At 41.3% G+C, this 14,316-nt stretch overlaps 1 protein-coding gene across 1 annotated transcript in view; it reads right to left on the bottom strand.

Moving 5' to 3' along the window:
* Positions 1–234: 234 nt before the first annotated feature.
* Positions 235–14,316, bottom strand: part of SIAH2 (siah E3 ubiquitin protein ligase 2) — a 29,562-nt gene continuing 15,480 nt past the window's right edge. The window contains exon 2 of the mRNA XM_083177955.1: positions 235–2,060. Within this exon, the coding sequence (XP_083034081.1) occupies positions 1,503–2,060 (558 nt within the window). The 3' untranslated portion in view covers positions 235–1,502. The remainder of the gene's footprint in view (positions 2,061–14,316) is intronic.

Below are 14,316 nucleotides of genomic sequence, written 5' to 3'. Positions count from 1 at the left end.
GCATGATATATAGGAATTCCAGCAATGTTATTGGTATGACAATTTATACAGTCATTGACCGTCCTACACCAAGCTGCAAATAGGACATTTGCATGGTTGGGCAGGGCACTCAAGCAAGCATGGGTTAGAATTTCCACTAGCAGCTCAAACACCACCAGACTTCTACACATTCTTATATTAAATGAATGATTGTAATTTGTGTAAAATCAGCTTCCACAATAATAATCTCATGCGTAAATCTGATCATTTTTTAATCCATTCAGAAAGAATAAAAAATAAAAGCAGAAAAAAAAAGGTTGGTTCACAAATGTTGGAATTTTGACACTGGAAAAGAAATCATTTGTATGACTGTTAAAAAGCAATTATAAATTACACACAAACTTCAAATCAGAAGACCAACAATCCACTCTAAGGGCCTTATTTTGGTTCATTCTTTCTGACAAAATCCTTCTTAGATGGGCAAAACCATGTGCACTGCAGGTGGGGCAGATGTAACATGTGCAGAGAGAATTAGATTTGGGGGGGGGTTTACTTCAAAGTGAGATCTATATTGCAGTGTAAAAATAAAGCAGTCAGTATTTTCCCTGCAAAGAAACAAAATGACTCACCCAAATCTAATTCTCTCTGCACATGTTACATCTGCCCCCCCTGCAGTGCACATGGTTTTGTCCATCTAAAAAGGATTTTGTCAGAAAGAATGAACCAAAATAAGGCCCTAAATGAAAACTTTTCGCATAATGCAATTGAACCAATTTGTCTTTTCAATGTGGCCACCAACCTTTGACAGTACTGGAAAGATTGGCACTAAAGATTCCAAACTTAAAATAGATAAACAAACATTGATCAGATTGCAAAGTGTGTAACCACACACAACTAGATATGTGTAACCAGATTTGGGCTCACTCTATACAACAGTGGGTCCTGGGAAGAAGGTTGAATGGTGTAGTCTCTGCAGACACTCAGCTTACATCAAAGCAAACCAAGGCAGCACAACTGAGCTTTATAAAGGTAGGATGCTCTTAAAAATAAAGAATTAAATTATAAAAACACTGACACTACAAACATACATAGAAATTTGGTCTCTACATTGCTCACAAAACATTACACAGCAATATTCTGTTGAACGTGGTTGAAAGTGCTCAATGCAGTTCCCCCTGCATGTACAAAACATTTGACCTTTTAGTTCTGCATCATACAAGAATGCTACACTTCCATCTGCGGGACCAGAATTTTAAAAATATTTTCTGCAATCTTCTTTCAACAATCAAAGAGGACAGCCATTATTTTTTATGGTAAATAATTTAAGGATACAAAAAGAGGGATTGTACATATTGAGATTTTTAGATCTCAATAATATGCAACTTAAGTTTCTACAAAATGTTGGCAATTGTTAGGTTTGTTTGAAAACGTGAGTCACTAAAAATAAAAAACATCTAGACAGCACTATTCCATAGTAGCCACATAAATATCCACCTTCTTTTACAGAAAACACAAAACACGTATCATGGACAACAAGTAGATATGGTCACGTTGATGCCCAGGTTCCCATTATCTGCAAAAAGATGTGCAATTGCAGTGTCAAAAACTAGGCAATCACTGTTCATGATGGCTGCTGCAACGCCATCATGAATGGATCTTGGCGTGGCTTCCCAGGTTAAACGCCTGCGGTTCCCATTGAGTTCAAGTCTGTAAGCGAAGTTCTCAGCTTGTTTTCGAGTTCCTATTAACAGGACGATGGCAAAGAACTGCTGGTGGCCTTCGTACTTCTCTTGTTTCTCCAGAACCAACATGAAGTGGTGGCTGAAACAGAACTGCATCATGACCCAGTCGACGGCCCCTGGCAAGTTAATGTCTGTAGCAAGGAAGACTATGTCTTCACCTTGAAGGGTGGTGATGCTCTTGTGGGCATGTGTGAGGTGTGGCATGACCGCTTCCAGTGAACCCTGCCACTTGCAGGAGGCTCCAGGACAGGGACAGGAGTAGGGGCGATATTCACAGATGTCCTCGTGTTCGGGTTTTTCAGTGTGATGGAGAGACAGAGCACAACCTGTAGAAGCATACTAAAAGAGAAATGACAATGAATTAATGTTCACATTATTTTAATACACAAAACAGATGTATACGCGTAAAAATTGCTAAAATTAAATACTGAAATAGAAAACCTACATGATTTGTTATTAAATAATTAATTTGATGACTTTTTGATAATTGCACAATAAATTTAGAATTTAATAAAATTGAATTTTATAACAAAACACCAAACGTGGTAACATCTAGCTGCTAGAAACTGGATAGTTATGCTAGGCATGCAATTTGCCATAGGTTTTCAGACAAAACAATTCATGTTTCCCAGATCGTCTGTCAGACTTACAAAAGATACAGTATACACAGTCCCACAATTTACAATTTGTCCACGAGAAATGAATGCACCTGCTAGGGGACTTACAAAACTGTTCTTGGGATGCCCAACAGTACAGGAGTTTGAGAACCACTGCATTATATATATATATTTCTGAGCTGTAGTTTGCTGTCCTTGCCAGACCAACCAACATTTCTCCGGAGTAGTCTTCTCCACAGAGAAGAAAAGCAGATATTGTGGGACCATAAATTATAAACTGAAAGTACTGTGTTCAGCACAGTGATGGTGTTAAGAAAAAAAAGAAAAGCCTATAAGACAGAATGTGAAACTATGGGGTCGATTTATAAATGGCAGTTAGGAGCTGATTGGCCGGTGATAAAAAACAGACACTTTATCACTTCACCAGGCTTAATAAATCTACCCCTATATTACTTGTTAAAAGGTCTTTGCCACTAAAATATGCATATAAACTAACAGATACCCAGTATAAACCTAAACCAATTTGTCAGTTTGTCCCCATTACAAATGGAATATAGTTTACAGTCTAACATAATAATACAGAGCAATAAAGTGTACACTAGAGCAGAGGTCCTTATGGCATGTTAATGGTCCAGGTTGTAAAGTTATCCAGGGCTAAACACAGATGGTTAGATCAAACTGACTGGTAGAACACATTGAGTCACCTGTGGCCTAGCATGCATATACGTAAATCCTGGACCCTCTGCACTACACTATAAACTATACTCAATTTGTAATGGGGACAAACGCTCGCATTCTAACAGATTGGTTTAGGTTAATATTGTGCATATGCACTTATCTGTCAGCTTATGTGCATCCTTATACATCTTTGCTACAGTCACACCAAATAGCCCACTTTGGCACACCAGGGCACGTGAAAATCTTCTAGTGCTGGGCGTCTACCATATATACTCGAGTATAAGCCTCCCCATGGCTTATACTCGAGTGAGGGTCCCACTTGGGTCAATAAGTTTTCCCAGTTTTTTTTGTTGTAAAATTAGGTGCCTCGGCTTATATACGGGTCGACTTATACTCGAGTATATAGGGTATTTTTCTTTTTTTTTGCCGAAAGTCAGTCTTGCAAACAATGTGACTAGAATGATTTCATATAAGACTGTACACAAATTGCTACAATATAGCAGCTTTGTCTTTTATCCAATATTATGGTAAATACCAGCAGATGAGCGGCTTTGGAGGACGGCTTTGCATAGCTCTGCGCTACTCAAAGCCGTGCGCCACATGCTGTCTGCTCCGGGCAGTGGGAAAGCCGCTCAGTGTGTATGCACTGAGCGGCTTTCCCCCCAGCGATGAAAATGATTATCGCTGTCCCAACAGCCCAGTGTGTATGGACTGTTAGTCACATACAATATACAAGTTTTATATATACCAAATTAATCAGCTGTCTCTCTTTTGGGTGTCCTAGCACATTGCATTAGCTGCTACTAAAACATGTTTCATGGGGGTGGCGAGTTACAACTGGAGTAAAACCTGGCATATTGAGGTTATAGAAGAAAAAGGTCTGTGTTGCTATTTTAGGGACATTTTTTCCAAATAACCTCAAGTGGCAACCACAGCTGGCCCCACAATTCCCAAGAGGGAAAAGTGCTATCTCCGTTTCTGGCTACTATACCAGATGGGTTTACGGCGGTCAGATAAAAAGTCTGTAGGTCTAAATGGAATGAGAAGACTGAGGGAAGGGATGTATTAATGCATGTGGGACGTATGACCGGTATTACACGGTGATCTAAAAAACACCCAGGAGTTTTCAGTAGGTGGACATTGAGGGCTGCATTGGATTTAGTTGGTATTAACTGGCACATCCACAAATCTAAAGGGCATATTGAAGTGAAGCGGGCAAACAATGTCTAATATTAACCCTTTGTTAGCAATGTTAAAAATATCCACAAATAAAAGACAGCGTCCCTCACATTTGTTATATAAATCCAAAAAACAAATGTGTTAAAAATTCAATTGCCACTTAAAATGTTAAGTTATTTGATCACTGGGAGCAAAAGGTAATGTGTTGCCTCTTTGAAGGTTAGAGATCTACATATTAAGAAATATTTAAACATTCCAATATACACTAGAAATGCCCTGTTCCCTTCCATAACGGACTCTCTGATAACCCCCACACTGACAGAGCACGTATTGCTTCCACTGCAATCAACAGTAACATTTAGGAAAGAGTCCAGACAAAGGAGGCAATTGTACAGTTAGGTAACCAGGCCATAAGATACACTACGCTCCTAAGAGCACAGAGCAAGCATTTACTAGCAGCTGAATCAAGTAGGAATCTATTTCTTTAGACATACACCCACATATTGGACATTGTTTTGCTCTTTGATAACTATAATAGGGCTCGACACATCCCGGGGGCCAGAGGCCACAGCAACCAGATTCTGCTTCCTGGAAACCGTATTTTTTTTTTGCAAGGAGGGAGGAAGCGGAATCCGGTCTTGGGCAGAGGTGCCCAACTCCCCATTTCCCCCTCCGTACAGACAGCGGCAGCATGGGCATCGGTGTCCTGCCCGGCTGTATTCAGACTCAGAGCAGGTTCGTGGCTATTTTTTAAATTTTACGCTGGCTTGCGAGCCAATGGGAGGTCGCAGCCTGGCTGCCAATCAGTAGTCACCTTTGACGTTCCCGATTGGCTGCTGGACCTAGAGCTCCAATTGGCTAGCAAGCCAGCGGGAGATTTCAAAATAGCCACTGCTCTGAGTATGACAACAACCAGGCAGCCCACCACTATCTGCCCGGCTGTCATCGCTTTCGAGTTTGCCCAGGTGGGGGCTTTCCTCGCTACCGCCAGTGGCAGCATTTCAATCCCCCTTTGCTGCAAGCTTTTAACCTCACCCCCCTCCACCACTACCACGACAACAAGCATTTAACTCCCCCCTTCCCTGGCAACAAGCATTTAACTCACCCCCCACGACAACAAGCATTTAACTCCCCCATTCCCTAGCAACAAGCATTTTAATCCCCCCTTGCAAATAGCATCAGTACTGTCATGGCCCCTAAAACAGAAATGTACATATACAATCATGTACTTGTCCTACAGTGGGCGGTATTCAATTAGCTGCAGTAATTTATCAAAGCTAACTAATTTGCCAGAGGGCCATTCAATTAGCTCCGATACATGGCACTTCTATAAGTGATTTGTTTCCACAATAAATGCTGCAAAAGTACATAGGTCTGCAGCTTATCATAGGTCTTCTATATTTTTGCATGAACTGGGTTTCTTTGTGCAAGATAATTGAATAGTGTTGATAAAAAAATTGTGAAATAACCATGTTTTTCAGCGCCACTGCAATATTGTTGTTTATGTACTTTGTTAGGTGCTGGGGTACTCTTGTGGGGCCATATAAACTAAAACAAATACATGCCATATTAAAAGATCCAGATTAACAAAACTAAAAAAATATTGGTACTTATGTAGTATCTGGGCTGCCGATTTTGTGATTGTATGCCTTACCTTAAGGCATACAATCAGATGCGATGCGATGCGATTTGATGCGATTTTGCATAGGATTCAATGTTAAGAAGGTCCTGTTCATTTCCCCACTATCCAAGTGGGCATAGAGTTGATTTTATATAGCGTGGCGAGCGCAGCGAGCCCGAAGCGTGGCGAGCGGACGCATATTTCTTAAAAAGTATTCTGTGTCCCCTCGCGGGGCTCGCTACGCTCGCCACAGGTTTCTATCCAACTCCATGCCCACTTGGATAGTAGGGGTATGAAAAGGACCCCTTTTTCCCCATTGAATTCTATGTTAAAATGGACTCAGACCATTTTAACATTGAATCCTATGGAAAAATCTTGACCATCGCATCACATACGATTTGGTCACATGCGATGCGATGCGATCCGATTTCTAAATCGGACGCCCAGATACTACATAAGTACCAAAATATTTTATAAATTTGCAATAATGGGACAAATATTTCCCTGCACAAAGCAGAATAAAGATGTCCATACAAAGCGATTTTGCTGTATCGGGTCGTGCTTTTTTTGCGTTTTACATCCGTTATGCGGTCCCAGATCGGATCCTCTAGATCGCAAGTTCTGCATTAAGGGATAGGTTTTCAGAATAAATAACTTTTTGCTCTTAATAGAAAGATGTGAGCTGGATTATCATGTACAAAACAGTGGCGGACTTGGCTTGGCCCGTACATGACAACGTAATTGGTACTTGTGTAGTTTCACGGCGCCAGCGGGGCTCGCTTCGCTTGCCCACGCTGCGGGCTCGGTGGCTCGCTACGCTATTTAAAATCAACTCCATGCCAACATGGATAGTGGGGGTATGAACTATCCATGTTGGCATGGAGTTAAGTTACTTTTTTTAACCTAGTTTGTGGCGAGCGTAGAACCCGGAAGTAGCCATGAAACTACACAAGTACCACTTAATTTTGTGATACTGTGTTGCATATAATGGACACATTATTTCATCTGCCTAATAAATAAGCCTAGTTATGTACTTTGATATTACATCCATCTTTTAAAAAATATATAAAACTTTGTTGTTTAAAGTTTTAAAAAACACTGATATGCTAACGCTTGTACAAATACACCGTACATGACAGTGTCATTATTTGCATAAAATAAGTGTTAACAAGGAACATTAGCTTGTACCTTCCTAAACACAAAATGCAAATAAACCTGCAAATATTTAACTTTGAAATATACAGTATATTTGAATAGGATTTGTAGGCTTTTAATACAAGGATACATAAATATGTACAAAAAGTTGGATGGGGGTCATGTGGTAGGTTATGCTGGCAATCATCGGCAGAACAGGTTGGGCCATCCTATAGATTGTTAGCTTATGAACAGGGACAAATGTGTTCTATGACCAAGTCTTGCTTTATTACTACTGGTCTCAAATGGAAAGTGCAAAAGAATTTCACTGTGCCATGCAGAGACTGGACCAGAACACTGCAAGGACGTTCAGGACTACCGATATATGACAAAAAAAAAAGGTCAAGTGGGCAAAGGCAGCGGGGCCAACGTACTGAACAGCGTCTGTAAGGGACTACAGCTGGCAACTTCTAGTTTAGATTCAGCAGGCTGCAGAATACACATCATACGCACTACAGGTAGAGTCTCCCGTATCCGTAGATCTCTTATCCAAAATATTCCAAAAACAGTGTTTTTTTAAGAACATTTCTGTGTTGTTTTTTTTCATACTCCCCAATCCCCCCATGTCCACGGCGGCCTTCAGGGTCTTCTTCAACGGTCCAAGGAGTGCATTGTGCGAGTGCACCGGTGACCTGCAAACTCGCGCAATGCACCCCTGGGACCGCTGAAGAGCCTGAAGGCCGCCAGGGTACCACCAGGGGGACCAGGTACGTATGTTAAAAAATATATATTAAAAAAAACGGAAAAACCCCTTATCCAAAATGCTTGTGGTCCCCTCGGATAAGGGATACTCAACCTGTATTAGAATTCAGATATTAAGGCAATGGATCAAATATATAGTACGCAAGATGCAGCATGGTTGTTTTGCCTTTATTAACCCTAAAAACTCACTAAAATCTTCCTAGTAGCTGGTTATTTGCAGTCTATTACACTTGGCTCAAGAAAATTCCTTCAGGCCCATACCGTGGGTGATTTTGAGCTGAAAGTAGCTCAATTTTACAGTTTGAGCTGCTTTCAGCTCAAAAGCCACCAAGTGTGTATGGCCCGGCGATTAGCACTGATGCGCGCTCCTGTATCAGCTCCAGCCGCCGCTCTTCTGCTGGCATTATTAGACGAGTGAGCGGCTTTCCATAGCTATGCCATAGCTTTCCTACTATGGGAAGCCTTCCACCCCTGTGAAATTTGCTTGGACAAGCGAAAATTGATCAGCAATAACGCCCAATGTGTATGCACCTTTACACTCTGGTTTCCCCTTTTATGTGTCTCTGTGCAACTAGAACTTTCAAAATGACTCATCATCCTGTGCTCACATCCGTACTCGGTGTGTCAACCTACTTAGCTGCTATTGCATCATAGTAAAAAATAGTAAAATGTTCCATTTTAAAATACTTGTAGCCAATACCAAGAAACAACAGCTCAATAAGTTGGATGCGTGCATATAATTCTAATAATGTTCAGAGAAAGCTGTGTATTTTTTAAGTCCGTAAGAAAATATAATCTTTGCTCCGTGAAGCTTTATTTTGTTCACCTATAAATAACCGAGAATGTGAACGTTTTTTCCTGTCCTAGAATCACACCATTTAGGGAAAGTGAGATCTGAACAAATAAGCATGTTTTGTACATTTAAAATTATCCCAGTGATTGGCAAATGTACAGTCCTAAAATAACTAAGTTGTTTACTTTGTCTGGCTTATATTAACCTATGGTATGCTGAATGTAGGGATGGATGTAGAAAGGTCAGCAACGAATGGTTACCCAGCTTCCAACTTCAGATCCAAACATGCGATGGCTAAAAGCCAACAGATTGCAACAATTCAATGATTATCACCACTGATTGTGTTTACTGCAAAGCTTTCCGCATATGCACACTGAAGCAGCTAGCCATCAGATGAGCATTGAAAAGCTGGGTTCAAGTTCAGAACTTGGGACCACCTGCAACTAAACTGCTTCAGATCATTAAAGTTATTCGGATCATAAACAAGTTTACCCTCATTGGCCATGCTTCGGACATGGTGGTTCTCTCACCACATTCGCACTAAATGTCCACGTGGACCTAATAGCCAAGGTGTCCCATGTGCACCAGGAAGTTGCATCTGATTGCAGGCAACCATGGAATGCCTGCAACTCAGTGGGAACATTACTGAATCGTCGTATTGGGAACTTTGATGGTTGCTAACCATTGTCTATTCCTTAGCAGATATGCAATGACCACTTATACCCCTTTCACACCAGAAATGCAGAGACAAACCCGGGAATTAAATTCCAGGTACAAGCAGGGACATTCCCGGGCTGGGACCCATTCACACATGCTTTTGAAGCAGGAACAACCCGGGTCGGCACCTTTCACACTGAACCCAGGATGACCCTGCATTTCTATGAGAATAGCATTGAAAAAAGGGATTTTTGTAAGAACTTACCGTTCGAATCCCTTTCTCTGATATGGTCCTGGTGACACAGCTTCACATTGGGATGTAGGAGGGTCCGCAGGAGCCAGGCACCTATCCTAAAGCTTTTGGAGGGTAGGCTCCTCCCCTACTGCATCCCAGATTCCTCAGTTCAATCTTTCAAAGCCACTGGAATACATTAACTCAGTACAACGCCTGCACATATCATATGCACAATTTTAAATTTAACTTTTCAACCAATTATAACATGAAACATCATGAACACTGGCATACTTACTGAGCGTAAGGGAGGGATCGCTGTGTCACCAGGACCATATCAGAGAAAGGGATTCGAACGGTAAGTTCTTACAAAAATCCCTTTTTCTCTTTCAATGGTCCTGGTGACACAGCTTCACATTGGGACGTTCCAGAGCCGGTCCTTTTGGGTGGGTACGCTCAGGTCTGCAGTTCTCATCACTGCTCGCCCGAATGATGCGTCCACCGACGCGAACTCATGGAACCTATTGAATTTGGCAAAAGTATGAACAGATGACCAAATGGCAGCCCTGCAAACCTGCTCAGCTGTTGCCCCAAGTCGAACCGCCCAAGAGGTGGTAACCGACCTGGTGGTATGCGCATTAATCCTGGCCGGTACAGGCCTACCAACTTTAGCATATGCAAACGCAATAACAGAGCGCAACCACCTAGCAATGGTCTGCTTAGAAGCAGCCCAACCAATTTTGTGTATGTCATACAAAACCAGTAAAGTATCAGTCTTTCTGACACTCTTAACTCTGTCCACCTAAACGCGCAAGACGCGCACAACATCCAAATTCCTCAATTTGTCCCTTTTCCTAGAACCCTCTGGGGGTTGAAACACAGGCAGAACCATCTCCTGATTTAGATGAAAAGCAGAGACTACTTTTGGTAAAAATCTTGGGGTACTGTCCGAAAGACAGCCCTATCATCATGACATATAAGGGAGGGAGACTTGTAGAACAAAGCTCCCAACTCCAATACTCTTTTTGCTGACGCCACCGCCAACAAAATACCAGCTTCCCTGTAAGGAAACTAAGGTCAGCCAACCTTAACGGCTCAAAAGGCGCCTTTTTAAGGTACTCCAGAACCAGAGATAATTCCCCTGGCGCTACTGGTTGCTTGTAGGGAGGGTTCAATAGAGAAAACCCCCTGCAGGAAGGTCTGACTTCCAGTATTTTTTTTTTTTTTTTTTTTATATATTTTATTAGTTTTATATTACATACAGATACATTTCACATACATATCAACCATTACAGCAGTTCTCTTATCATATTACATTACATTGTCACATTTTGTCAGGCGTACGCCCGTATCTTGCTTGATAAGGACCTTTTATCTAGACATTTTATACCTCTGTCAACGCCATGACTGGATTGCCTAATGGTTAACATCTTATACATAACAAACTATACATTACATGACATAACACCCCCGCTTGCCCAGCTATAGATTTCTACCCCTGCCTGCTGTCTTATTCTGCATGATCTTAGGCTCATATTCTTATCGCATACCTTGAACACTACCTTTGGACAATCCTACACTACACAGTTCATTACCCATCCCGAACATCCTGTCGTCTACCCCTAAGATCGATCTAGAACTATCGCACCTACTCCCCTCTCTAGAGCTAATACCCCATCTGGTTGTACAAATTAATTTGTCTTTCTATGAGAAACTACCGCTCCTACTACCACAATTAGTGCCCTTTAGGATTATAACATATTATTGGCCTTCGATTGGTCATATTTGCCAATTTCGACGCTGATGGATTATCCCCTCACATTGTACATACTAACTATAATGTGTTGTTTGTGTTTGTGAAATTAATTACTCTTTTAACTACTCATACTATGTGAAATTTGTGTTATCCCTAACCCCTACCTTCCTCTGTTACTTTCTTATTCTACCTCTTCCTTATTAATACTTGTGCACTCTACTGGTTATTTGTATTATTTTATGTGCCATTAACCCATCCCCCCTCCCTTTTTTTTTTTTTTTTTTTTTTTAATTCTTATTATTATGATTTTATTATTATATATTCCTTTTAGTGATGATTTGTGCATTTACTTCCATTGGATTGTCTAAGTCCAATGGACTATTTTAGTGTCGGGCTCCCTTACCCCATGTGCCCCAAATCTTTTCATACTTACATATAGTGTTCCTGTGCATATATATGTATCTTTCATGTGAGGCCGTATAATCCACCAGCGTTTCCCACTTCTTATAGTCTGGACCTACATCAGCCAGCCAAGTCCTTGCAATCATTACTTTCGCTAGGGCACACATATTTAAGATCAGTGCTTTTGTATACCTACTTATACCACTGCTTATAAATATACCCAACAGGCAGCATTTGACTGATAGCCACTCTTCATTGATGCCCATATCACTCATTGTTTGCTTAACCTTGACCCAGAACTCCTGTACATACGGGCATTCCCAAATCAGATGATAAAATGTTCCCTGGGTAAGTTTACATTTTGGGCATTTATCCGAGGTTCTTCCTCCGAACTTTATTAACCTTAACGGCGTTAGATATGACCGATGCAACACATACATTTGCACTTGCTGCACTCTGATTGAGTTTGTTGCCTTTGCAACTGCTGCCATCGCATCGGACCATTCCTCTATCCCCATCGGGCCCAAATCTCCCTCCCATTTTTTTTTTCGTCTCGTCCATCTCCCCCACTTTTGACCGCAACAACATATTATATAGTTTGGATGTTAGTTTCCGTTTATTATTCTCTCTCAGCATTTTCTTAATTGGGGAGTCCCCAAACACCGGAGGGTGTTCCTTAAATTGTACCTCCAGCACACTCCTTAACTGGAGATATCTAATGGCATAGCCCCTGGGAACAGAGAACTCTTCTTGCAGTTGACTATATGATTTCATCTTGCTGTTGTCATAAATTTGACACAGCCTAGTTATCCCCAATTTTCCCCAGGCCTGGGCTATTTGCTGTTCCCTCGTTTCCCTAGTTCCCCGGGGTATGTCCAATGGATACTCCTTATCTAATTCCGTAAATTCCATAATCTTATTCGCTTCCCTCCATATTTTTACTGCTTGAGTAAGTATCGGAGCTTCTTTCCTATTTACCTGCCCTTTTACCAATTTTTGGATCATAGTTATCCCTCTTTCTTCCTGGCTCAACAGCTCATAAATCCCCTCATCTTGCGGTGTCGTTCCTATCCAGTCAGCTAGTGACGTCAGTTGGCTTGCCACATAATATAATCGGAGGTCTGGCAAACCCATTCCCCCCCCATCCCTTCTCCTCATTAATGCCGCCAGTTGTATTTTGGGGCGCGAGTTGCCCCATATAAAGGACGAGAGCAGACTATTTGTTTTTCTAAAAAAGGATTCTGGTACATACAGTGGTGCATGTTGCAGGGCATATAAATATTTGGGAAGCACTACCATTGAAATTAAATTTACCCTGCCCATATTTGTCAGGGGTAACCTCCGCCATACCTTGATTTTGTCAGTTAAGTATATTATTAATGGATCCAAATTTAATTTCTGGTACTCCCTGGGGTCTCTAGAGATCCAGATTCCCAAATACTTGAAGGTTTGGGCCCATTTTAATGGTGTAACCAAATTGGGTACCCCCCGATTCTCTTGCTTTATTGCAAATATATTGGACTTGTTCCAATTTATTCTAAAGCCTGAATAGTCTCCATACGTTTTTATTTCCTCCATCACTATTGGCACCGCCTGTGTGCCATCGGCAGCAAAAATTAATAAATCATCAGCATATAATGCTGTTACATCTGTGGTGGATCCTGCTTTTAACCCCCTAATTCCAAGGTGTCCCCGCAGGATACAAGCCAGGGGCTCTATGGCCAAGGCGAATAAAGCAGGTGATAACGGGCACCCCTGCCTTGTACCCCTATGGAGACAAAATGGAAGTGATGTTTGTCCATTTATCGCCATTCTTGCCGATGGGGACGCGTATAACATTTTTACCCATTTGATAAAGTTGGGACCCACTTTCATTATTCTCATTACTTCCCATAGGTAATGCCACTCGACCGCGTCAAAAGCCTTGACGGCGTCGAGTGACATCACCACTGGGAACGGATCGTCCACATTAGGACTCTGTAAGTGTCTATGGAGTTTCCTCAAATTAATTGCGGTCGATTTTCCCGGCATAAAGCCGGTTTGATCTTTATTGACTATTTTTTCAATATGTTTATTTAATCTTGACGCAAGAATTTTTGCAATAATCTTCGCTTCCGTATTTATCAAAGATATTGGGCGATAAGAGTCCAATAAAAGTGGGTCCTTATCCGCCTTGAGCAGTATTACTATTTTCGCCTCTAACATGGATTGAGGGAGTCTATTCTCATTATAGCTGGAGTTAAATGTTTCTAGTATGAAGGGAGCGAGTGTATCAATGTATCTTTTATATATCTCCCCTGGGATTCCATCAAGTCCCGGGGATTTCCCACTTGGTAGAGATTTAATTGCCTCCTTTATTTCTTGAATACTTAATGGACTATCCAATTCCCTCGTAGCCTCTAACGGGAGTGATGGTATGTTTATTTTACCCAGGTATTCTCCAATATCTACTTGACTATATTTAACCCTTGATTCATATATCCCCTCGAAATAGTCCCTAAACACTTCTCCAATTCCTTCCTTGTCGGAGACCACATTCCCCATTTTATCTTTTATTTTCAATATAATATTAGATGGCTTATCTGCCTGGGCTATATTGGCTAGGAATTTCCCCATTCTGTCAGCGGATGCATATCTGACATGGGAGCCGTGTTGCATCATCTTACAATTTTCATCCTCAATACACTCAAGCCACTCCTTCTGAGCTTTTAACCAGGCATTTTTCCTCCCTTCATCCTTACTTGTAATATACAGCCTTTCACAT

The sequence above is a fragment of the Crinia signifera genome, chromosome 3, assembly GCF_055691185.1.
Source record: "Crinia signifera chromosome 3, ASM5569118v1, whole genome shotgun sequence".
Lineage (NCBI taxonomy): Eukaryota > Metazoa > Chordata > Amphibia > Anura > Myobatrachidae > Crinia > Crinia signifera.
The sequence above is the reverse complement of the archived record's forward strand: the minus strand, read 5'-3'. Positions and strand labels throughout refer to the sequence as shown.